Source organism: Pseudorca crassidens, chromosome 14, assembly GCF_039906515.1.
Source record: "Pseudorca crassidens isolate mPseCra1 chromosome 14, mPseCra1.hap1, whole genome shotgun sequence".
In the NCBI taxonomy this organism is placed as follows: Eukaryota; Metazoa; Chordata; class Mammalia; order Artiodactyla; family Delphinidae; genus Pseudorca; species Pseudorca crassidens.
Window position 1 is genome coordinate 50290404 of NC_090309.1, and position 26816 is coordinate 50317219.

The 26816-nt window shown below is 38.3% G+C and overlaps 1 protein-coding gene across 21 annotated transcripts in view; it reads left to right on the plus strand.

Moving 5' to 3' along the window:
• Positions 1–1041: 1041 nt before the first annotated feature.
• Positions 1042–26816, plus strand: part of NRXN1 (neurexin 1) — a 1121405-nt gene continuing 1095630 nt past the window's right edge. For 10 of the 21 annotated variants that reach the window (XM_067703002.1, XM_067703014.1, XM_067703006.1 and 7 more), the window contains exons 1-2: positions 1044–1434; positions 4182–5839. In XM_067703002.1, coding sequence (XP_067559103.1) covers positions 5068–5839 — 772 coding nt within the window. In that variant the 5' untranslated portion in view covers positions 1044–1434; positions 4182–5067. Of the gene's footprint in view, positions 1435–4181; positions 5840–26816 lie in introns of all 21 variants that reach the window. The other 11 variants (XM_067702998.1, XM_067703011.1, XM_067703003.1 and 8 more) reach the window with 2 other exon arrangements.

Sequence of the window (26816 nt, forward strand, 5' to 3'; positions counted from 1 at the left end):
AGGTTTATCAAAAGGAATTGAGTTCTGGTTTCTTTGGCAGGAAATGAATATTGCATTTGGAATGTATATTATTATTTCAGTACTCCTGAATTTGTCTAGTTTTTACCATTTTGCCTTATACGGCCTAGAGGCAGAAGATAGTCTTACCTTATAGCATTTGAGGCTGAAGCTGTTAGTTTTGTGATGTTGAGATCAATATGTCTGCTTTTTCTGCTCTAAAACTAACCCAGGCTAGGAATGTAATAGGGTTAGGAATTTAAATGTCCATAGGACTCAAACTATAATTTAGCCACACACTTCAGACCTCTCTACCACCTATTCTGCAAGCTCCCTTAGATTTAACGCCTTTGTCATCAAACTCAGCAATGCCTACTAGGCATGCCCAGTGATATGGTTAGAGCCTTGCATCAAGTTTCACTTCCTCCAGGCTTTACCAAAAAGAAGGAGACAGAGGGAAGAGTTAAACAGCTACAGAAGTTGGTTCAGCTCAGGATGCCCATGGCCAGGGAAGAGCACAGATGGGTCCCTTTCACATCTTTTCGGCACAGCTTAGGCAGATCGTGAAAATCTGAAGTGATCACTCAGCCCAGGGCCACAGTAAGGGGTGGGGCAGGGACGGTGGATCTGGGGGAATGCCAGCGACTGTGTGAATCTTGCCTGTCCCTGCATTCCGCGAAGAGCTGTAGCTTTTCAAGGGTTCCAAGCAGGAGATCTAAGTGCGCAAGTAAAGCCAGAGCTCATCTTAATCACCGACTCCTTGGCCCCTTCCTTTTGGCCCTAGAACACTCTCAGATACCCTCTCCCAATCACGACTAAACCCCGGAGAAGTGGAATCTCCACACAGCTTTCCGTGGGTCTAGCAGGGGCCTGGGCATGCTCAGTAGGCTACGTGGCTCTCTGGTTCCTCTCTCTCTCTCTCTCTCTCCCCCAACCACCACCCCGTGGGGGGAGGGTGGGTGGTGACAAGTTAGAAGCACTTGCGTTAGGTCCCCGCCCCCAGGAGCGGGCTCCCACAGCAAGGGGACGAAGCAAAGGCAGAAACACACCTCGCTGCGCAGCATCCCGACCGGGAGGGGCTGCGCCCCAGGGCTGCGCCCACCAGTATCCCAGTCTGAGGACGGCCCGCCGCTCTCCATGGTACTGCGGAGAGCTCAGCTCCGCCCTTCTCTTTCGGAAGGACAGCACCCGGCGTCACGTAACCCAGCCTTCTCGGGCTCCACGACCGCCTCCTCCTTCCCAGCTCTTTCCCTCTCCTCCCCCTTCTACTCCCCTCCTTTGCCTGTTCTTCCCTCCCGCACTCCTGGAGATAGACGCTTAAGCCTGACGCCTCTGAAAAGGCAGCAGCAGTCGCCTTCTGCACAGACCTCAGGAAATTCGCTTTGACCGATGCATGCCTCAAGCTCTGGCTCGAGCTAAGGGGGAATAACCGGGCAGGTAAAGAAGCTCAATTTGTGTTGGGGGGAGGGGATGGGGCGAGGCTAGCTCGAGAAGGATATCTTTCCCCATTGTAACCGAGCCAGCATCCGCCACAAATGCACAGGGAAGGATGGGTGGTGGGAGGGTGGAGGAGTATAGATCTTGGTTGTTTTGCATGAAGCTTTTTAAATAGATGAGACAGTGGAACTGGGGTAGTAACTTAAAGACTGAATGCAGTGATTTATTAGCAAAAAAAAGAAAATGGGCAAGTTAGAAGCCAAAGCAATAAGATACATCTATAGCTACATCTTTCTTTCCTTTCCCCATCAGCTCCATGCTGTGCCTAGCCTTAATTTGTGCAGTTGACTCCAGGCTCTAAGACACTGCACTGGTATTAGAGATGGAGCTTAGAGACTGGGCGGGAAAGCCAGGGAGAATTTTGGGTGTGCATTGGTATTGAGGGACTTTGCAAAAGCCAGGGGGAAAAGATAGGCACTTCTAAAAATTCAAAGATTTCAGGTTCTTTACTATGGTTTATTGAAAGGTGCATGGAAAGGTGTGCGTGTGTGTGGTGTGTGTTACCGTAAACATATTAAAATAAATGCAACTGCAGCCGATGACCATACTATATCGATCCTTCCAGTGGCTTGGGAATGAATTTGATTCTAGAAATGAAAGAAAAGATTAATGAGGCTGTTAGTCTGCTTCTGAATTAGAGTGCTTCTTCCTTTGGCTGCAGTGAGGTTGTTTTTCAGATCCTTTTATTTTATCCTCTAATTTGTGAACTCTGAACTCTGGGCACCTAGAGAGAATCCTTTTCTCCATATAAATACAGATACTCTCTCACACACAATGAGCTTCCTCTAAGAACTGGGAGAGTCAGTTGACCTCCGCTGTGGTAAGAATATATATGTTTTTCCCCTTCTCTTACATTCCATAAAAAATTGTCTAGGTATGCATCAGTGGAGGAGGGCAGGAGAGAGGTGTAATGAAAGGTTTTGTGATCTATGTACTATAAGTTAATAAAATAATTGGCTCCAACTGACTTACAAAAAAAAATGATTTTCTAACACATGAGCTTGTGGATGGTTTCAAAGCACTACTCTTGATCTTGAAATTCCAGATTTATTTCACAATGACTGAAAATTTCAGATTTCTGAGTCCAGTTAAAAAATCAAAGCATATTGAATAGTATGCTATCTTAGAATGATTTTTAAGAGCACTTTTTTTGGGCTTAGCATGGGAGTAGACAAGATATGGCTGCTGATTGCTGATGGTGTGGAATGTATCAGCCATAATAAATAAGCAACCGAGATCTTTATTTCCCTTTGCTAGTGGGCAGTGTGTGTGTGTGTGTGTGTGTGTGTGTAGTGTGTTGTGTGTGTGTTGAAAGAGAGAGAACCAGTCATCAATTTCATCTGGGGAGGAACTTGAAGTGGGATCCCCTAGCTTGGTGGCTCTCAGCTGACACCTGTAGGGATTGCTCTGTACTGAAGAGAAATGCTCTCAGCTCCATCCATGGAGGAGCGGCAGCACAATGCAGTGCCATAAATTACTGCTAGTTTCAGCTTGTAGGAAAAAAAAAGTGTTAATTGGATAGTGAGCTTCTGTGTCTAGGCAATAAATTGGTTTGTGTGTGCGTGTGTGTGTGTGTGTGTGTGTGTGTGTGTGTGTGTGTATGTGGTGGGAGGAGATAGTGGGAAGTGGTGAGGGAAATACATGTGTTTTCTTGACATGACCAGATGACACATTTGTGATTGTTTTTTGTCAAAATGTGAGAGTAATTTTTTGGTAAAAAAAAAAAAAAAATGCCTTAAAAACAATTCACTATTTATGATTTCTATACCATTACAAGAACCTGTCAGGTTAGAGTTGAATAAAGAGAGGTGATTTAATAGTACCGTGAGTAATTCAAAGATATGATTTTAAATTCGAGCATCCTGGAACCACAGCAGCTAAGGTGACACACATGCCAGCTGCTGTTTTAACCACACAAATTCTAAGAGCTGACAGCCAGAAAGGACTTGAAGAGGAGTTAAGATCACTACACTGTTAGGCAAAATATTAAATACTTCACCCATCTTTAGAGGAGTTAATATTATGGCAGCTGAGACACAAATGCTGCTAAAAATATACATCTGACTCCAGTGGGAAGTTTTCTCCTATAACGGATTATTCCTTTAATAAAAAGGAAGAAAATACTTGGTTGAAATTTAAGAGAGATGCCCAAGAAACTATCAATATTCCTTCTCTCTCTGAGAAAAATAAAATGGTAGGAATGCTATACAAATCCATGCTGGCAGCTTCCAGTCAACATTTTGATGTGCTCTGCCTGTTGTAAAATCAGCTATTAACTGAGATTTAAATAGGTTGTATTTTTATTGTCCATGTAACCAGTGCACAATACAAGCAGAAATCCCTAACAGAGCCTTTTTTTCCCTCTCCTTCTCCTATATTTTAAAAATTAAACTTTCTCAGAAATTGTAAAAGACAACATTAACCGAATCTCTATACAAACCTGGGAGGGTTACCTATTAACAGTTATAATAAACTACAAGGGTGTAATGGCTGATTGTAAGAGTGTGATATTAATTATTAGGAGACATTAGTTCTTACTTGTAGATCAGGACAAATAAGCTCCTTCCAATAAGGTTAACTCTGACTTCCTAACAGCACTAGTTATATACCTGGTTTCTGGGCTGAATAATGATTATATGAAACTCTAACAGACTTTAGAACTTAATTTTTATTTTCATTCTCTGCAGATTTCTGGGTCCTTATAAAAAGACAAAATAAAATCAAAATGCATCACCGACACACAACCAATTGATATGCTGGCATCTTAGCTTGGCCTTGCAGAGGCGGAGAGGAAAGAAGAGGAGCTGTTGTGATTTCCACATCTAACAGCTTCTGGCTATTTCACAGCGTCTGTGTTTGAACCCTACTGTTGGGGAGGGACAAAGAGAAGTAAAACCCAGCCTGTGAGGCCGCCGTGTGCAAGGAATTCTGCTTTGGCTACAGTGGTACTGGAAGTCCATGATATGACAGAAGAAGCAGGCCTTTGAAGCTCCTCTGGGGTTGATAAGTGGTGCCTTAAAGAGGCAAGGGACCCCTTTCTCCCTTCTGGTTTGGGACACTACATCTGGAGGAGAAACACTTGAGGCATTACCAAGCATTCAAGGACCCTGGTTCATTGCTGGCTTCTTGTAATTGCCTGGAAAGTGTGACTCGAACTGCTTCCCTTTTGCCTGGTACCACTGATGGTACCTGGCAGATGATGGTATTTGAAGAGTGAAGCATCTGTTGACACCACCGATAAATGGATGCGTGATTGCCCTTGACGTTCTGTTGACACCTTTTCCAGAGCGTTGCTTCCAAAGTGTATCCTCCCTTTGGTCTGGAAGTTCTGTGGCTGCCCTGTACTACTGGGGTCTACGTTTTCCAGTTGGGAGGGGACTATAGGGAGAGAGGGAGGGGTTGCTGGAAGAAGAAGAAGAAAAAAAGAGCTAGATAAAGGAGGGTGCATCCCTCCCATTCCTGCCCCTCCCCTTACCCGACTTATTTCCGGATCCCTATTTCTGCATCACGGTGTCCAGGACCATTTTGACCCTGTCGGCCCCGGCACCCCCCCGCCGCACCCCAGCCCCGAGCATGGGGACGGCGCTTCTCCAGCGCGGGGGCTGCTTTCTCGTGTGCCTCTCGCTGCTGCTCCTGGGCTGCTGGGCAGAGCTGGGCAGCGGGCTGGAGTTCCCGGGCGCTGAGGGCCAGTGGACGCGCTTCCCCAAGTGGAACGCCTGCTGCGAGAGCGAGATGAGCTTCCAGCTCAAGACGCGCAGCGCCCGGGGCCTAGTGCTCTACTTCGACGATGAGGGCTTCTGCGACTTCCTGGAGCTCATCCTGACGCGCGGCGGCCGCCTGCAGCTCAGCTTCTCCATCTTCTGCGCCGAGCCCGCCACGCTCCTGGCCGACACCCCGGTCAACGACGGCGCGTGGCACAGCGTGCGTATCCGACGTCAGTTCCGCAACACCACGCTCTTCATCGACCAGGTGGAGGCCAAGTGGGTGGAGGTCAAGTCCAAGCGCAGGGACATGACGGTGTTCAGCGGCCTCTTCGTCGGGGGGCTGCCACCGGAACTGCGCGCCGCGGCGCTCAAGCTCACGCTGGCCTCCGTGCGGGAGCGAGAGCCTTTCAAAGGGTGGATTCGCGACGTGCGGGTCAACTCCTCGCAGGCCCTGCCGGTGGACAGCGGCGAGGTGAAGCTGGACGACGAGCCGCCTAACAGCGGCGGCGGGAGCCCGTGCGAGGCTGGCGAGGAGGGCGAGGGCGGGGTGTGCCTCAACGGAGGCGTGTGCTCCGTAGTGGACGACCAGGCGGTGTGTGACTGCTCGCGAACCGGCTTCCGCGGCAAAGACTGCAGCCAAGGTAAGGCCCGACGACGTCTGAGCCCCGGGGGCCTCGGCCTGGGCAGGGCGCGGGGAGGCAGGGCGAGGTAGGCCCGGGCCCGTGCATGGGGGCTTCCTTCTCTGGAGCGTGTTTCAGATAGGGTCCCGGTGAAGACCTGTTTGGGGTGTTTCTGCCTTATCACCTCTCACAGCCCCTCCCTTGGTATCCTCGTCATGGTTGAGCAGCCCCCATTTCCAGGTTCAGTTCCTCCCGGGAGCCCGTTCTACCAACCCTACTTCCTTTCAAGGGGCGGGGAGAATGACCTCTTCTCTTCATTCCTCTGGTTCTTTGCCCAGCCGCTCCCTATCTTCATCAGGCTGGGGCACACCCGAACGTACGCTGTGCTTTTCCTCTACCACCACTAAGTCTGTAATACACCTATTTTCCCCGTATGATGCAGATAAGCATCTAGAATATGGGGCACACGTTTGGTGAAAAATGAAGTCAGGAGAGGTTCACCATGGTTGAACATCCCCACGTAGTTACTCATTGGTAAAGGACAAGGGAGACAGGATTCATAAGCACAGCTGTGCTTTTTACAAGAAAAGTGATACGACCTGCTCCTGGTTGTGGGAAAAGGTGGTGGGGCGGGAGAGGGCTTGTGAGGATTTCCTTGAATAGAAGGAAGAGGGTTCTTGGAATTAATGTTAGTTTCTTTGGTTATGTCCAAGTCCAACATTTGTCAGTTTAATAAAATTATATTATTTCTGTGGTTTCGTGAAATGGGAGAGGGGTCAGCTCATGTTTAGAAACGTTAGAGATTAAATAGCATATTTTTCAATTAGCAGATGACTTGGGAGGATAAATAGTACAGAAATTTAGATGTTGCTGGACTGGGAAGCTTCTTCACGCTAATAAACAGGGGTTGCAGATGAAGGATTGCCAGAGATTTTCCAAGGATATTCAGCTAATGATATTTACCTGAGTAGTGGAGGCCAAGCTGTAATTCCTGTTGTTCTTAGGGATTGAAACAGTGTGGAATTTAAAAAACTCATATCTCTATAAGTTTTATTTTCTCCCCTTTATACATAAAATTCAGTCGTTACTGTGTTTCTCCAATGTTGCTACACGACAGTGACCAAGGAGAAATGTTGTTGTATAGACACAGGAAAGCCTATGAACAAAATCCAAGTGATATGAAAAAGAAGAAATATGGATGGATCTGTGGCTGAGATGTCAAGGTTTAAAGTAGATAGCTTATGGGTCAAATCAAAGCAATCAACACACGGATAAATGGCATTTATGGCTGATTTTTTTAAAAGGTGGATTGTTAAATCTGATTTTGAAAGCTGTAGTGACAAAAGCTCTATGTATGGTTGTATTTTATTGTATGTCTTCTGTTGTTTTTTTTTTTTTTTTGCTGACACTGCTAAGGGGAACTAGCCCTTGTAAATCTTATTGGACTTGGCAGTCCTCTCTTACTTGACTTTAAGAGAAATGAAGACTTGATAAAATTTGTAATTGTTTAAACAGCAAAGGGAGTTAGGAAGAAAAAAAATCTGGTCATTAGGAGAGTTCTGTAGCCTTCATGGGCTAATGGAAAAAAAGTAAAACATTATTTCATTGCTTTCTGCCTTCACGAAGGTTTTTGTTTTCATGTATCTTGTCTTAAGTAATTATAGAAGACTGTGTATTCCATGGCCTATACTGCACTTCAGGTTGATCAGTAAATTTCCATGGATTTAGCATCAGGCTTTATAGTTATGTTTTCCAAGAATAAAACAGTACATACTTTTTCTCTACCAAATCTAACTTAATTGTAAACCATGAATAAGATAGCTGTATTTGATGGTTTGCTATAGTATAATTTGAAGTTGCATACCTCTGCACTGATAAATATAAATGAATTAAAAATGGACATTATTAAAACAATGGACATTATTTTATAGGACAAATTGCTCTAAGTATCCCAGTGCCACTTTAAAATACAGAGCCGGCAATTTAACGAAGAACACATGAGATGTAACTTCCTTCCTTAAATTAGGAAACAAATATGACACAATGACAGCTTGTTCTGTGTGGGAGGGTGTTTTAAATGAAAATTTTTATTTTTTGTGCATTTTTAACGTAGGAATCCAGGGATGTGCATAATCAGGAACAGTTAAGAGTGGAGAAAGCATGGCAGAAGTAATATTTTGAAGAGAAGCAGAATTAGATAGCTCTGAAATGCATTTTGCAAGTGGATAGCTCTTTCCATGAGATGAAGAATTTGGAATTAGATATATAATTGAACAGTATACTACCTGATGCATAAGGTAATTCAACCCAGAAAAGAAAATCCATCAGGATAGTTCTGGAGCATTGATTCATTTTGGAAATTTGAAATGAAAACGGAGTGCAAAGATCACCACTAGTCATGAAAGGAAAACAAAAGGCTGGGTTCCTTTGATTATCACAGAAATGGGAGATGGAGTGATAAAGGCAGAGTTGATCTCCCCAGAAGGATTGGCTCCATTTTGCTTATTTTCCCTGTTTCATGTGTGTCAAGTGACTATTAAATAATTAATTGAGAATGGCTGCCTCTCCCAACACCAATCATGTATTGATGGCTACGGATAGATGATTTCTATTCAGATGAAGTATAAACAAAGCCCTGCCTGTAGCCAGTATTTGCACTGATTGCCACATTAAAGAAATAATAATAATTTAAAAACAAATAAATCCATACTCATTAGAGAAAATTTGGAAAAAAAATTAACAGCAAACATTAAACAATATTCAAATTATATCTGGTCCCAACTATAATTTATTTTTTTAACTTAATGAAAAAGTCTAATATTATTTTAGTTGCCTTTGTATTCAAAATACAGTAAGAATTATTAAAAATAAAATAAGAATATTCTTTTTTTTCTAGAATGTCTTTAAACAACTTATACATCTATGGATTTCTAGAATATTTTCATTTAATGAGCTCATGTTCATCCTTGCTCTATTTGTTCAGGCAGGCCTAGCAAGTTTTATTTATTTATTTATGTGGTGATGTAAAGAGGACACAAGGACAGTTATGTGTCATGATCAGGTTAGTAACAGAGCCTGGGTAAGAGCGCCAACACCCTTATTCTCAAGCCCTGTACTTATCATGTCTGCTGAATAAGATTTCCAGTTTATTAGGTTTGATATTTTTTCAGATTCAGGGATTATTCAAAAGAAAAATATATATATATATATGGCTGATGGAACAGAACTAACTTACGTGTTTTGTCCCTGAGAGTCAGCCTCAGACATCACTATACAAGAATGTCACCATTCCCGAATGATGGATGCTTATAGGGTACATAGCTTTTTCAGTGAATCATACCCATCTAAGTGCCCTGGGACCATTGTTATTTAATAAGTTTCTACTTAAGGAGACTAATAATTTCTTAGCAGCTTAAAAGAATTAGTGAATTCTATGGCTGTCCAGTTAAAAATGAGAATAAAACGCTGATCAGTGAGAATTTAAGTTATATGTTTTACGATTTCCAGGTCCAGGTTTTATGCATTTTAGGGTCCCTTATATGAAAATTTCATACTAGACTCTGAGTATCAATTTTATTCCTTTATTTAAGTAGCCAGAAACACATATGGCTTATGATGGCTGATTGCTTAATATCACTAAACATGACAGTGTGATAGATATCATTTAATAAAGCCTCTGCTTTCTATGACTTTACTGATGTGGCCAGACGGACAGCCATATTCACTCACTCATTTATTCATTCATTCCTTTCTTTGTTCAACAAATATTGACTAAGTGCTTTGTATGTGCCTGAATCATAGGCCCAAGCAATACAATTGTGAGTAAGCTCTCAGAAATAGTTCCTACCTTAATAGGAAGGTAGAAGCCTCACGTTTCTTTGCAGAGGCACAGTAATTAAAAAATAAATAAATGAAAACTTTAACTGATGGTATGTATTTTGAAGGACAGGTACATGGTACTTTGAGAACTTTAAAGTAGTGTGAACAGACCTAATAAAAAAAAATTTTTCCTTAGGGGTGATATTTAAACTAAAATCTGAGAGTTGAGAAGGAATTAGCTAGGTAAAGGCAGAGGAGAACTATTAGGTCAGAAGCCTGGGGCAGGAGATGGCATGGCACATTCAAACAACGGAGGGAAGGCCCTTGAGTATGGAGCTCTTAGAGAGAGGAGTAGGGCCAGGTCATGTAGGGCCTTCTAGCCTATGTCAAGGATTTTAATCTTTATTGTAAAAATGAAGAAAAAACAATGGAGGGAGTTTAGTGTGGAAGGTAAGGAGGAGGGTATCATTATCAAATTTACATTTCACAGATGTCACTGACTACAGTGTAGAGACCAGATTGATAGGGGCCTAGAGAAAAAGAGAAAGCATGATTTTCTGTCAGTCAACGACATTTGTTAAGCACACACTGTAAACTGTAGATTGAACCAGGGGACATAGAGGAAAAGATTCTTTCTCTAAGGAAGTTAGAATCTTTGTGAGCTTGGTTATGTATAGAACTCTAAGGCCACTTGTTGTTTGGAACACTGTGGCTCTACTTGTAAAATGCATTATCTGAACCCTTTATGTGGATTATCACGTGGTTTCTCTCAGATATCCCCATCGAATCTGTAGGCTCCTGGAGCACATGGGCAGTGCCATACTTTATTATACCGCCAAGTACCTCGCTCAACATGCCTTCCTTCTGACAGTATATATTGATTGATTGATTCTAGGCTTTCAATATTTTAACAGCTACAATAAAGGGAAACACTACATAGATACTTATAATTTTCATAAGGTTAAAAAATTGTAAGTAGTTACCATATAGGTAGGTACTAGACAAAAATGATTCAGAGATTTTGCCAGTTTTGTTTGAAGCCTACCATCTGAGGAAAAGGTGGATCACCTGTGCTGAGAAAGCTTTGAGTGGAATGGATAAATTCATAATTTTGATTTAGATAAAATGTTCTGGGAAGCTCTTAAAGCATAACAGTGATCTATCACAATAAGCTTATCTTGATTATAAACTAAAATCAAAACTGAGTTACCATTCTAAAATGCCACAGATGAGGTTGAATGTGTGATTTTAACTATTCTGAGATGCATTTGAATTATGTAGACTGTGGGACCATGCTGCCTGGTTTAAGTGGGCACACTCAAATTTTATTCCTCAATATTGTCATCTGTGAAAATGGTATAATAATAGTACTTACTTCATAGGGCTCTTGTCAAAATTAAGCAGGTGACTTCATGTAAAGCTCTTAGAACAGTGTCTGGCCCATAGTAAATATTCTGAAGTACCCACTTGCTATTTTTGTTACTATTATCACCACTACCATCAGCACCACTACTTCTACTGATACTATTTTCTTTAGGGCTACTGTCAAGCAAAATTCAAATATGGAACATTTTCTTTTTCATTTAAAAGGAATTCTAATGTAATAATGATCCTTGCTTGATTAGCCCAAAAGTTTCAGCTTATAAAGAAAAGCAAAGAGTAAACACATTGAGCCTCTATTTCTGTTTTACACAGCTGTGCTCTAATGTTAACCATGTCTGGTTGTGATTCAAAATATTTAAAACATCATATTCTACTTGATAATTTTTATTATGATTAAGTGACCCTTTAACACAAAGGCATTTGTAAAAACTGTCACTTTCCATATAAACTAATACCTTTATCCATCCCAATCCTATACTTAGTGATTTTTACTATATTTATCCTAATGTAAATATCTCATGGATCTATCCTATTTATATTTTGTCTTTGAGGCTTTTTGATAAGTTAAAGTTATTTACATGTATGTTGCAGAGAAGCTAGGATACTTGAGCTTTAAAAAGCTCAAGAAAGATTTCTTATAGTTATAAACAGATTATATTTTTAGTGTAAAATCATATATGCTAGTAACATCATGTTCCAGTTTTGGATAGCATTAAATGAAGTGTGATAATTAAATGGTCATTTAAGGAATCCCTGATAGACTGCAAAAAGGACAGGTACTATATAATATTTCTGTTATTCTTAGCTGCATTCTGAGTATTAGGACCCTGAGCCCCACTGGTTTCTGAAAACAGGAACCACATTCCATATCCCTTTCTCAGTGAGCAGTTGGTGGCTACACCGTTCGTAGGGTTAACTCCTATAAATATACACTGAAAATTAGGCCTTATTAAGATATTCAGGTTTTATTTTATTATGGAGATAATAAACCTATTATTAGAAGTTGTTACGCACGCACACTGTACTTTCAAAACATTGCACAAGTAAATTTGACGTAATTCAGAATAAATCATTTTTGCATTCCAAAAGATTTTATTTCATTATGCATCACAGTATTATGCAAAACCCTTATACTTTTTCCTTGTGTACTTCTCTATAATTTTATGGCTCAGTCCCTTTCTATTACTTGGAAGTGCAGGAATAGGTAAGTGTGTGTGGTCCTTGATGAGTAGTAAGTCTTAAAATGTCTGAATTAAGTTTTGGGAAAAAAAGGTTTTTTTGTTAGTTGCTTTAGAGCTCTTCAGAAATTGCACGGCTTTTTGGTTTTCTCTCTTAAGCATGGAGTCCATGTATTCCCACTTGAATATGCGAATGGGTACAATGCTCTCTCAGATTCTTTTCCTACAGTGTTATCCTTTCCACAATGTGTGTAAACAGAATGTGGCATGGGGTCTGAAGAACTAAATTCCAGGTGTGGCATTGCCTCTAAGTTGCTTTTAAAAGTAGAGTAAAGCTGCTAATGTCCTAATTTCAATTTCCAAGATTGCAAATTGAGAAACACCTAATCAGACTACTTCTGATTGTGAACCCCTGCTAACCTACCTCAAAGAGTGTTTGTGAGTAGCTGATACATGTAAACTCTCAGAAAAGCTTGAAAATTTAGAAGAAATATCTAATGGCAGCAGCATAGTGGCTCTAGGATTTGTGAATGTTAATAGTGAAAATGTTAAACTTGGTTCTGTGAATCTACTTTGAGGTCATTTTAGATGAATTTTAGATCATTAACACTCAATGGTAGGTGTAAGATTTGGTGGGGTTCTCTTAGTACCTATTGACACATTATATAGACAAGCTGAATAAAGAGGGCAGTGGTCCCCTTGTTCCTCCTGTGTGAAATCTAAACAAATGAAATTAGTAATTTAAGGTAGCAGCTGTATGAGTACGTATTGCATGATTCTATTTATGTGAAGTTCAAAACAGACACAACTAATCTGTGGTGATAGAGGTCAGAATAGAAGTTACCTTTTAGTAGTGTTGATTAGAAGAGGACACAGTGGAGCCTTTGGCATGATCTGGGTGTAGTTACATGGGCATATATATTTGTAAAGATGCATGTATTATACACTTAAGATTTATGTACTTTACTGTATATAAGCTCTACCTGAAAAAAAAAAATCCTTCAGATTGTGAAAGGAATGTTGCTCAATGAATACTAATGCACTGAAAACGTATAAAAAATTACTTACAAAGGGGTCCTTAATGTAAATTCATATTTACAAATCTTAGCAAAAGAGTCAAATATTTGTAACATAAATCCAATGACCGTTCCAGGGAGCAAGTGTATTTATATATGAATACATCTAAGAGAAAGGAGAGGGAGTATTGTTTTAAATACCTTACAACCTTTGAACTTGTTTCCAATTTCTTGTGCTTTTATAATGAAGATAAAACGTAGGTTCTTATTTTACATTTTCATCTGTTGAGTGAAAGTCTTACCAATACATTCAAGCAATGTATGTTTTCTAATTAGAACAACTCAACTGCTGGTATTTTAGGTAATTAGTAATCAGTAAGTTGTAAAAGCTCAAATATTTGAATGAGTGATTGGATATTGGAAAAAAAAATCACTAGCCCAACTATACTGTCTAAATCTACAAATATACATGATTTCTCCCCCAAAATATTAGGCATCAAATTGTTTCAAAAGATGCACTAGGCACCCCTACTTTAACGGTGCCATAAGCACTTCTTGAATGTGAATACAATTTAACATCATTCTGTTTAGAATCACATTTATTATACTTACTATTTAGTGTTTACTGAGTGAAAGGCATTGTATACAAAGTATACATAGTATACTTTATCTGTTTTACCTCACTTATTCCTGCAACATCGTACTTGATAGGTTTTATAAAATTCCCCTTTTACAAATGTTAAAACTATGTATGTATTAGAAAAGCTAACTTGCCAAAAGTTCCATAGCTCGATGGCAGAGATGAAATTTGAGCCCAGGTGTGTCTGTTGCCCCAGCAGGCAACGCTGTCCATTATATGACAAAACCTGTGTGTTTTAACAGGCAGGTAATGGCTGCTGAAAATGTATTCACTAGTTGTTAACTTGGTGCTAATTTGAATGGCCGATTTATTATAACGCCTTCAGAATTGAGGATTGTGGCAGACCCTTACATTCAGTGCCATTTCCTAATGTCGTGATAGTAAAGAAATGGATTAGCTTGTCAGGATTCATCACACTTTGTTTCTATAATGCTTGCTTATTTGCTTCTTTTGTTGGCCTTCTATTCATATTCTGCTTAATAGGTTGATTCTACTCTAATGTAACCAGAAGTAAAGCCCCGGTATATTGCATCTAAAGAATATTACAACTAATTCTTGATCTTTTGAATGAAAATATTTAGTTTTCAGAAAACAAGCAACACAATTTTCATCTATTTCAGATTCTAGGAGATAAAATTATTGAAAATATCAAAGTCCATGGTGATTCAGCACAAATGTAAAGACCTAGGCCGGTTCCCTAAGCAGACCCTTTGTGAGAGTTGCTGAGTCAGAACATGGTTCTGCTGAAGATATAGATGATGGTACGCTGGGCACTTAACTGAAATTACATAATGAGAAAATAGTGTCTCTTTTTGCACAAGTGAGTTTGGCTTCCCAACGCATTGCCTAAATTTGAACTTGGGAGTACTTCTTAGAGTTAGAAAGATATATTATCTATGCTATTTCTGGTATATATGAGAAACTATTATTGGAAAGAAGTGGGAGGGAAGTAAGACTGACCTGGTAAGATGAAGTGCTGATCTGGACTCTTGTCTAGTTACTTGTGCTCAAAACTATCTGGACTGTAATTAGAAATACATTGATGCCACATGATGGGAACAAGTGCTACTTCAAATAGCATTTTCTCAGGTTGGTTCCCAGGAGGGATCTGGTGGTCTAAAAGTTACAAGAGGTGCTGCCAAGAGAACAGTTGCCTCACTAGCATCCTAACATCAGGAGGGGCTTTCTGTGTTTAATTATAGACATAATGAATTCTGTATGGATGGCAATCCATAACAGAAGCAGCACTGATCACAGCTTAGGAGTTACTGTGGTTTGTGACCTCACAATACCTGGCCTTGTATGTGGAACCAGCTAAGCTTAGGTGTTACTCAGACGTTGCTGGATTCAGCAGAATGAACCGCCCCAGTCCAGCAGAGGCAAGGAAATTAAAGACTCAGGTTTTTCTTCTAAGTAATGATGTCTCTCTATAATTAAGCATGCCTGGAGTCTCCTTAGGGAAGTAGCTGGCATGGCAGCATATAACTATAGCTGCCGTATGGAAGACACTACCTTCCAGCTTAAGCTCTTCGTCTTGAGTGCAAAATTGATTTTCTTCTGCAAATAATGTAGTTATTTATTTAAAGTTACTATATGTGATGTTTAAGGTACTAAATGTTTAATTTATCCAGTTGAAAACATTGTAAAAATAGGAAGTTATATATTGCATTTCATGACCCAAATGCACAATTACATGTGTAGGAGGATACATTTATGAACCCCTATTTTAAAAATTGGGCCAACTTTCTGTTAAATAAAGTATTGAGATTTTAAAATAATGAGAAATTTGTTTTTGATACATAAATGTATGTCTGTGTATATGCATATAAACAGAGATATACACAAAAATATGACGTGTACAAGAAAATTACATAATATAAACAGAGAAGGATATTATTTAAAAGTCTTAGAAATCATATTAAAATCCTCAAAAATATATATCGGTTAAACATATCATTAAAATGTCTTTATGGTTTAAAATAGCCTATATATGTATTTTTTCTATACAAGACCTTAGAAACCAAAAAAAATGTATCCTTAAAGTATGACAAATGACTTTCTGTGATCAGGCATAGTGTTAAGAGATTTTGAGGTTTTTGCAAAGTAGCATTTTCATACTATTGATTAACAACATCCCAACTGTACCTGGGGGTTGTATGAAAGACTAAATGTATTGTCTTGCTCTAAGATTTCTCTGACAGTTACCAAGAGTAAGTTACTTTGATGAAACTTTATTATTATAAAATAATAATAGTTATTATTTAACTATCTTTTGGAATGAGCCACAGTTATGTTCAAAAAGGTGAAAAAAGTTAAGCTAATATTAATAATGACTTCTTTAAAACTTTCATACATAAGAAAACCAGGAGGTTAAACTTACTGAGCTCCCAGTGAGTTCAGTATAAGCTAAGACCACCACAGGAATATTTTGAAACTGCCAGCCAGTTTTTTAAAAAGTCAGTAATAGCCCCCAAACCTCTTTTACCAGAGTAGGTAGGGAATCTATACAAAATTTTGTTTTTAATATTTAAATGAGGCATTTATAAGTTTCAGAACATGCATCGTTGGTCAGTTTCTACCATTATATGGGAATTTTTTTGGTATATGCATCATTAATTCTCTCTTCCTCTGGCCTTTTACACCTTTGTTCAGATTAGAATGGTTGAGTTAAAACAATATGATTTTTTTCTACCACAATTTATATTTTTTTGACTCAAATAACATTTAAAGTTTTTTTTTTTTTTTTTTTTTTTTCCCCATGAATTGTATCCACTGTTTCTTCTTCTTCAGCTCTCTACCTTGACTTCCTTCATCAAAGTACAGGCAGAAGTAGAGCTTCATGAATTAGAATAATTCTTCATCTGGGGATGGTGACCCTCTCTGACTGTTAGCGAGAGCTGTCCCCTTTCCCAGAGGTCACTGGAAATAAAGAAAAGTGATGGGTGCCTCTCCCTCCCCCAGACTCAGGACATTATTCATCCTGGACAAAGTCCCTGTTTGCATGACACAGAAAATGTGTTTCATCCTGAAACAGAGGCAATATAGATTTTTGGGGCCAGATGTATAATCTTGGCGTGTCTTCTGCCCATAAGAGATGAAGGGTGGAAGGATGATGAGGCCTCAGGGAAGCTGTGAAGCTTGGGATGTGTGATAATTGAGAAAATGAGACAGAAGACTGAGAAAGAGGAACAGGAGATAGGAAAAAAGAAGATGATTGGAGAAAAAGGAGTGTTGGAAAAAAAGGTTAGTTGAGAGAGAGTGGAGAACTAACAGAATTTGAAACAACCAGAACATTGAGAGCTGGTGACTTAAAATACAAAAAATCGCATATCTGGTTAGTGGAGGAGAGAACAAGAATATACATTTCTTGGCTTCTAGTCCTGGTATTGAGCTGAAGGCAAGCATAGGGGGAAGAAAAAGACAAGGATGAACATATTATTGTCTACAATTCAGTCGTAGAAACTATAATCATTCTTTGTCTTTGGCAATGTGTCATTGGGCTTCTTCCTACTAATACCAATAAGAACAACAACAATAGCAAAATTGTACATAACTCATACTCTGTGTCAGACACTATTTTAAGTTCTTTACACATATTAATTCATTTAATTGTCCCCACAAACCTATAAGGTAGGTGTTATTTTCTCCATTTTAAAGATGTGAAAACTGAGGCCCACTAGGAATTTGCAAAGCTGGTATTCTAACCAAGCCTGCATGACTCCTGAGGCTATGCCCTGAACTTGTAATTCCTTCTTTTTTAATATTAAAATAATGACTGTGTATCCTCTGTACACTCTTTCACGTGTAAGAATCTCCCCTGTGTTTAAAAGATGCCTGTATAAGCTAATACAATTTCATATTTATTTTTCTCCCCCTCTCTTAGTATTCCATTTAAGTGTTTAATAACTATTTCTGGGCAGAATTTCTTCCTTAAATTTAATGAAAATCCTTTCTCTGCTGACATTAATTTATTCTTGTTATGTCCTCAGTGCAAATAAAATTCATATCGTCAGTATCTCCTTGAGTTATCTTAATCTGCCTAAGAGAAAGAGTACTGTTTTCACTGAACTAAAACATTTCAGATCTCCCTTCTGTGAAACTGGTCTGACATTCAGCCTCCTTCTCCTAGTAACTGCCTGCTTTATTTATTTTACTCACTATTGCTCCGATTCACTAATACTCTCCCAAAGGTTAGTTCCCAAAATGTATTGCAGTCCTCTTGATATGTTCGTTAGCATTGTTGCACTTTCATGGACTCCCTAACCGTTCCTCTCCCTTCTGTCTGACTTGCTAATTTCCTTTTATACCTTGGACATGGCATTGGCAAGGGCTTCATAAAATCCTTGGTAGGTTGTTGTTACCTGGTGGTTAAAAAAAAAGGTCTCTGTCATTAGTGTCTGTAGATCTGGCAGTCCAGGATTGTGTAAAGGGAAGAGTCTTGATAGCATTGCATTTTTAAGCCAGAAAAGTAGGCCAGAAAAATATGAGCTGACAAACAGAAAAAGGAATTTGGACTAAGAAAAATGAACAGTGGTTGCCTGGTCCACAGAGCGCTAACCAATGGAAATGGATTTGAACCAGATTGTGTTGAGGTAGGCCCAAGGAAAGAGTAAACAACATTTGCTTGTAATTCTAGTATAACTGTGAGAACAGGCCAGCGGAAGTGGTGGGCAAATTTCTATTCCTGGAGATCCTTAACAATAGCTTAGACAGACAACTGCTGCTCTTAAATTGTTTAAGATGTCCCTTCTTCTGATCAGAGGCCTGGACTAAATGACCTTCAAAATACATTTTCAGCTCATAGTTATGTAAATAATTGTACTTTTGGGAAAACTTTTAACATACGAATCTTCCAAGTATGAGATAGAAATAGCCCAAGACAACACCCACCCCTAAAAAAAGCTCCCCCAAACTACCCCCTGCCAAAAAAAGAAAAAAAAAAACAACAAAAAAACAGAGAATCTATTTTAAGAGTGTCTGAAGTTAAAATTCACACATTCATTTGAGTAAAATATGGCACCAACTGCTACAGAGCATAAATTACTTCCCCAGTTGCCTTAACTTGCTGTGCTGCATACAGGTGTCCCTGGAATCCACTCTGGGCGGGCTCTCTGCGCATATGCTTCTGTTTGCCCTGAGCCAGCTGCCCTTGTAGTCCTCTTTACCTGGTGGATTGCCCCAGTTTCATGTTTCCTTCAACGTGGTTGAGCTCGAGTTACAGCTGCTGCCTGTATCTCAACGTACCTTGTACTTGTTCATGCTGCCATCTCCAGGGTATCCTCCTGGTACTGAATCCACATCCACCAGGTGTGATATTTCTGCCCTGCCACCTCACTGCAGCACATTTGAGTGGTATCACTCCCATATCAAGCCTTTTATATTCTGGGTCATTGCTCTTCCTCTGGGAAATACAGCTTTGGATAAAAGGGGTTTTAGCACTTGTGTGAATTCTTCCTGGAGAAGGATGAGATGAAAGGGCGAAAAATAGTTTTTGAGCTAAAAACAAAACAAAGAAAATAAAACCAAAGCAACAACCATTCACAACATTAAGAACACTTTTTTATGGGTACTCTGTAATGTCCATGGTTTCTTAGTACAGCCAGTTACACAAACCAGAAATCTAGCTTTATCTTTGACCCCTATGTTTTTGTCCATTCATGAATTCATTCATAATTCCAAAACCACTCACTAAGAAGCTGTCCTACACAAGACGAGATGTTAGCTCTTAACATCTCAGAGATGTTAATTCACCTTTGTGTTCTCAGCAATTTTGAAGTTAGGCAGCACAAATGAAAAGTGTTGAGACCTAAATACAAGTATAAAAAAATCAGGGATCAAAACTGTGAATAAATCTCACTATTAATCGTAGTATATGAAGATCTATAATAGGGTACACATGTGTGCCATTAGTGATATTATTAATGATATCCTCAGTTGTAAAAATGAGCCTTTTTGAAAAATGCAGTATGCCTATGAACAGTGAGAAACATAAATCCTTTTAAAAATTGCACTTAATGGATTGTTTCACACTCTCAATTAAGTCACCATAATTTCAAATTACTCTAATCATTAGATTATTTTATATTAAAAGGAAACAGTTTATAGTAAGTCTTTAGAAAGTTACAGAGGATGTGTAGAAAAAGCATTGGATTAATGAATACTGAGTTTGTTTTTTCCTTGTTTGATGACAAGGAAAACCAGGAAACTTGACTGTTTTTTTTTTTTTTTTTTTGGTGAGACACTGTGTTTGGTCACCACTGGTCTAAGAATTGAAAGGGGGAACAAGTCATGTTCTAGTGGAGTAGGCTGGCAGATACATGCATAAATGATTTCAATATAATGCATTAAATACTGTCACAGAGATGAATATTTAGTGCTACTAGAAGTCAGAAAATAAAGGGACTAATCATGTACCTTCAATGACTAAGTTCACTTGATTCATAGATACACTGTCACTGATACACATTACCTATTGTCTGTAATGGTGAAATCAAGTAAATGGAATCAACTCAAGTATTAGCAAGTAATTGGCTAAATAAACCATGGTAGACCCATATATAGCACCTCACAACATAACATGAATGAGGTGTATCTATTTAAATGGGAATGAAAACATGTTAAAAATATTTTGTTTAGTAAACATAATCAAATTGCAAATACATGTATGTACATACACACACATAATATATACACAAAAATATGATTGTATACTTATTTATATAAAAATGTAAGTAATTTATAAAGATCAGGTGTTATACTGTTTTTATGGAGGGAGTAAAGAAAATCTATTTAAATTGTTTGCAAGATAAATATGTTTGCAAGTACAAGACCAGATTAATAAAAGAAGTTGGTGACTCCATATTGAGGGATTTTCAATCAGATTTTGAAATGTCAAACTAATAGTCCATTTCAGAAGATCAGACTCTTATATGACTTCCCAAGGATTTGTATTATCATTCTAGGTTGAACATTCTGTTATAGAAATAAAAACAGAATGTTCATATTGTCAGACCAGAACATGGCACTAATCTCACAGGATATATTCTGAAAGAATATCATGAAAGAGAGAATTATAGAATTTAAATCCTGTGTAATTCCAAGGATTATTTTTTTTTTTACTTAGACCCATTTGTCAGGTTGAATGCTAATTCTCCTGGTAATTAACAAAGGGATCCTGATAAAGTGCAGGGACTGGGAGCAGATGTACTATTTCTGTTCAGCAGAGTGATTTCTCGTAATGCTCCATTTACGACATCTTCCCCTGTTCTCTCACACATCTCCAATACCAAGTTGGAGAGATGGCTGAATAGGCCAGTGCTGTGTCTCAGATTGGTTTCAGAGTCACATGTATTACCATTCTTCCTAATGGAGATCCTAGAAACTTCTGAGAAGTTCCAAATGACTGGCAAGGGTTTCCTGCTTTACTTCATACACATGTATGTTATCAATAATTACTTAGTTGACTCTTTAATTTGTCCAAATTTGTGCAGGCATAATGGAAACTGACAATGCAATTTTCCACTGAAAATTGTAAATGGGTGACTAAGCTGAGTAATTCACCTCCCTCCCGTTCCTTTTGTACAGATATGCTACACCAGGATGGCTATACTTTGAAAATAGCTCGTCTATATTCATTCACCCATGCGTATAAATTGATTTGCATGCTCGTTTTGCGGTTTCCAAATATGCATTTGTTGCATAAAGTTTTTCATATCTAACCCCAAATGGCTCTTTTACCTCTTCCTCAAAAATTTAGCTGGTGTGAGCCAACCACACATGAAATTCAGATACTTGCAGGACTGGATTTCTATAGAAAATGCTAAAAGCTGGAGAGGGAAGGCTTAGATCTTGCCATTGGCCATAATTTCTAACTAGGATCTTGCTTTCATGGGTCAGATCCTTGAAATTACTCAGGGCAAGATTGAAATTAAGTGACAAGAATTTATTCAGACTATCCAGATTATTTACCAACTCATGATTTTTATGAGAACTAAAGGTATTCAGTAGAATAATTAGTTTATGGGTTGTGTCTTTTGCTTTTCCACAAATTAGCTATACCTTATTGGACCTTGGTTTCCTTAACTGTATACGTATGATTTTTCCAGTTTAAAAAATATATATATAGACACACCAAAGTTAAATCAATAATGTGATTTACCCCAGCAAATAATACTAATATTATCACTAAATTAAAGGCAATCTCCTGAAAAATATAAATATCTTTGTACAAGCTTAAAAAAAAAGTCTAACAAAATGTTTTGTGTCTATGACCATTTATAAATAGAAAATATTTTAAGTTAGGAAATTATCATTATGTTGATGGCTTTTGGTATTTACTGAGAATCTTTTATACATAATTAAAATTATATATTATGTGAAGTAAAATTAATAGTATGTTTTTAAAATTCCCTAAGTAGTAATGTGCAAAAGAAGGAAGGGATTGATGTTTACTGATTGTCTACTACATACTGGTATTATCAAATTTACATGTTATCTCATTTAATTCTTACCACCACAAACCAGATTTGTTTAACTATCTTCATTTTACGTTTAGGAAAACTAAGGTCCAGAGAATCTGTGTAGTAAGGAGAGAATTTGAACACAGGCTTTATTTCCTCTACACCCCAGGCTTTCCCCTGTGTCCTCACTGTCAGACGTGGATGGACCTAGAGGGTGTCATAGAGTGGAGTAAGTCAGAAAGAGAAAAGCAAATATGGTATAATAATGCATGTATGTGGAATCTAGAAAAATGATACAGATGATCTTAGTTGCAAAGCATAAATAGAGACACAGACGTAGAAGACAAATGTATGGATACCAAGGGGGAAGAAAGGGGGATGGGAGGAATTGGGAGACAGGATTGACACATATCCATTATTGATACTATGTATAAAATGGACAACTGATGCGAACATGCCCTATAGCACAGGGAACTCACCTAGTGCACTGTGGTGACCTAAATGGGAGGGAAGTCCAAAAGGGAGGGGATATCTATATGTGTATGGCTGATACATTTTGTTGTGCAGTGGAGGCTAACCCAACATTGTGAAGCAACCATATTCCAATAAAAATTAATTAAAATAGAAAAAAATAAAATATCTTGTGTAGACTCTCTGGAGTCATAGATACAAACGATCAAGAGTCAACCTATTTTTAGAAAACATACTAGCATTTGAGCTAGTGTTAAGCTTTGAGAGTATTTCTTTGATTTGGAGTCAAGTTTGCTTTAATTTGACTTTTGTATTTTTCTTTTTACCTCATCTCTTTTATGTATAGGTGAATGTATTTCCCAACTGAATGATATATTACTAGTAATGACAACAAGAAACCTCTAAATATGGTTTCCAGAGACTTTACAGGAAGACTGTAGGCAAACCTCAATACATAGAAGGTTCCTTGTTTTCTACTATTATTTTTGTCATCTGATCATTAGTGTGTTTCTGGTTTTATGTCTTTTCCTTCCACCCTGTAAAAGAGTCATTTTTCTTTTTTACTGTTTCTTCTTCTCTTAGGGCTATATCACCTTTTGATTTTTTTCATTATATTTTACCTTATTTTTCATCATAGAACATTCAAACAATATATCTACTAAGATGACAGTTATTGAAAAGAAGGAAGTATCTCATAGAATTCTATACTATTCTCTGCAAACCATAATTCTATGGATTTGTCCACATTTTAGCTAAATATATTTTTGGTGATATTTTAACTCAGAATTTACCCAGCTTAAGAAATGAATATTCATGTAAAAATGTGTCCCATGAAAATGTTTATTTAACCAATATTACTCTTTTCTCCTTTTCAAAAATGTATTGACAGTAGTTTCAGAAACATAATTTTTTTTTTTTTTCTGTACATGGGCCTCTCACTGTTGTGGCCTCTCCCGTTGCAGAGCACAGGCTCCGGACGCGCAGGCTCAGTGGCCATGGCTCATGGGCCCAGCCACTCGGCGGCATGTGGGATCCTCCCGGACCAGGGCACGAACCTGTGTCCCCTGCATCGACAGGCGGACTCTCAACCACTGCGCCACCAGGGAAGCCCCAGAAACATCATTTTTAAAAAAGAGAAATAATACATAAAACACAAAGGAAAAGTACATTCTTAATTGTATAGTGTTAAGTACATATTACGCAGACTTTTCTTAAATCCTTAAACATTTCCAGGTAACTTAATTTGACATTGGGGTTGATTTCATAAATGACTCATAAAGGAAGTATATTTCTAGTTCTCCTCTTATATCACCAAACCTTCTGTAAATCCAAAATTGTAGTACAATATGCACATTTTTGGCCCTCCTTAGATTTCAGAACCCCCAAATAGGTATGTCATCAATTTTTCTTTGGGCAATAATTTTTTTCTCTGACTACTAACCATGGATTCCAGAAATAGTTCAGAAATCAAAATAGTTCTAATTTTTCCTAATCTTTTGATAATGATCCGAAAATATATCCAATTACATAAGAAAGAAAAGATACTATGTTACAAAATGAAATTCTGAAGTAAAAATGGATCAATAACTTCAGCTGATTATAGTATCTAAGGTGATAATGTATCAGAGAGAAATTTTAAAACATTTATGACATGTAAAGTAGTATTTAGAGGCACTGAGCTTAGATATTAGGGATATATTTGTGATCAGACAGGCCTGGTCACTACTCTTGTGGGGTTTATAATCTATGAGTGAATATAGACATGTAGAAGGTCAACTATAATGCAGAATGTCCACTAATGATAGAGTACATGCAACTCAGACTGAGGAGGCAGAGAGACCTTTCCAGAGGATAAGACAGCTAGCGTGAGGCGTGAATAAGAGTCAGCTAAGGGAACAGGAAGGAGAAGAGAAAAGAGTATGCAAAACGAGACTGTGCCTCATTGAAGAGTTTAGAATTTGTGGTGCTCAGAAAAAAAATGGTAAAGGTGGCTAAATACAAGCTGCAAACTAAGCTTTGTAAGTCTTGTAAGGGGCATGAATTTATCTTTTGAGTTTGTGGAGGAGTCATAAGAACAGGTAGTAATATAAGATTATGATTTTAGAAAGACCACTGTGACTACGTAGATCTTGGATGGAAAGCAAAATTGGAAATAAATAACTGTAGACCCACATGATACAAAGAAAAGTCAGGGTCTTGTAAGAAAGATCTATGACTGCCAATAGATTTAGACGTGTTTTGAAGACCGTTAGCTTCCACAGTGAGTAGAAACCCAATGAAAAGTGTAGATTTGTTCTTAGGAAATAAAAGGAGGCATAAAACTGAGTGATTAGAGTAAGGGTAAACTAATTGTCAAGTTAGGATGAAGAGGATATGGAATGAAAGAGAAGGATTTATCAAGAGTGAAATTCAGAGGAAGATGTAGGTTGTAGATCCAGTTAAGAGAGTAATTGAAGGAAGCCAGGAGTGACATAAATGAAAATATCACAATAAAATTTTGGCTAATTTTTGCAAACAGCTAGATTTAGGCAGGCATGAATATTCTAGAGACTGTTCATTATGTTCTCTCTTGTGGGACAAGATTTATCCATTAAGTTTCACCAGTCTAAAATTAATATCCCTCAGGACTTACCCCCTTCCTTTGATTTGTTTCCATGCTTACCAAGCACACTTTTCATTGTAATCCAAACTTCCAGTTATCTTGGCACAAGAAAAGTGTTTCCCTAGATGAATAAAGAAGTGATTCTCCCAGTTACTGATATTCCTCTCATTTCAAAATAATACATTCACATAAAAATTCATAGGTGAAGAAAAAAATAAACAGCAACATACTGTACTCCCAAATCCCTTGTTTTTTTTTTTTTTTTTTTTTTTTTTGCGGTAAGCGGGCCTCTCACTGTTGTGGCCTCTCCTGTTGCGGAGCACAGGCTCAGGATGCGCAGGCTCAGCGGCCATGGCTTACGGGCCCAGCCGCTCTGCGGAATGTGGGATCCTCCCGGACCGGGGCACGAACCCGTGTCTCCTGCATAGGTAGGCGGACTCTCAACCACTGTGCCACCAGGGAAGCCCCCAAATCCCTTTTTAATAAATGTTTATTTATAAAATAATGTACTTTAAAGTTACTTTCATGAAACTTGATATTCTAAAATGTTCATAAGTTTTAAAATATGTATATTTTGCCATGTTATAAAATATCATCTAGGTCAGTGAAATGCCCAAAGAAAATGCAAAACATTGTCAAAAGGGAGAGAGAAGGGAATGAGGAGCCTCCAAAGTCAGAAATAACCTGTATTGACAGCAAACATTTATTTAGTGGCTGCTGTGTCTCTTTTGGGCTTTGCATATTTCCTTTGTTTTTTCACCCAGAATCTGTTTATTTATGCTGTCCTTTTTAACCTATGTAGGACTTTGCTCATGGTGGGTGTATGAGCAGCAGTTTCCCTGATATCAGTTCCACCATCCACGGGAGAGGTAGCCAGGCTCTGAGCTAGGGCTTCCCTGCTTCACCTCCAGAAACCGGGAGATATGGCTGAGCTTTTTTCAAGTTTTCTTTAAAAACCAAGAAATGAGAGTCCATCTAGGGTAAAGGCAAATAACTACTTAATTGTAATACATCTAGTTTATCTGGTTCTCTTTTGCACAGATAAGATTTTTTGAATTAGAATTTCTTCCATGTCTCGTATAGCCACCCAAAATCCTGTGTGGAGGTAGACTATAACCAAATAAATCAATTTAAATAGAATATTTTGATGATTAAATGTGATACTAAGTTTTGGAAAGTAAATTTCAAGAAAAGTTTTAATAAGCTACCATAATTCATCTGTATTCTCTTCTCATTCTGGAGTATTTAGTGATTAGAATCATATGTGAAACTGACCTTGAAACAGTGCTCTCAATGGTATATAATCTTTATTTTAGTTTGTAATGTGCTACAGGTTAACTAATAAAAGTAAAGCAGTTAAACAAAGATCTCACATTACTTCAGTGGTATGTCTTAGCTTGGCCCATTAGCTCATGTCAGTAATTTCACTT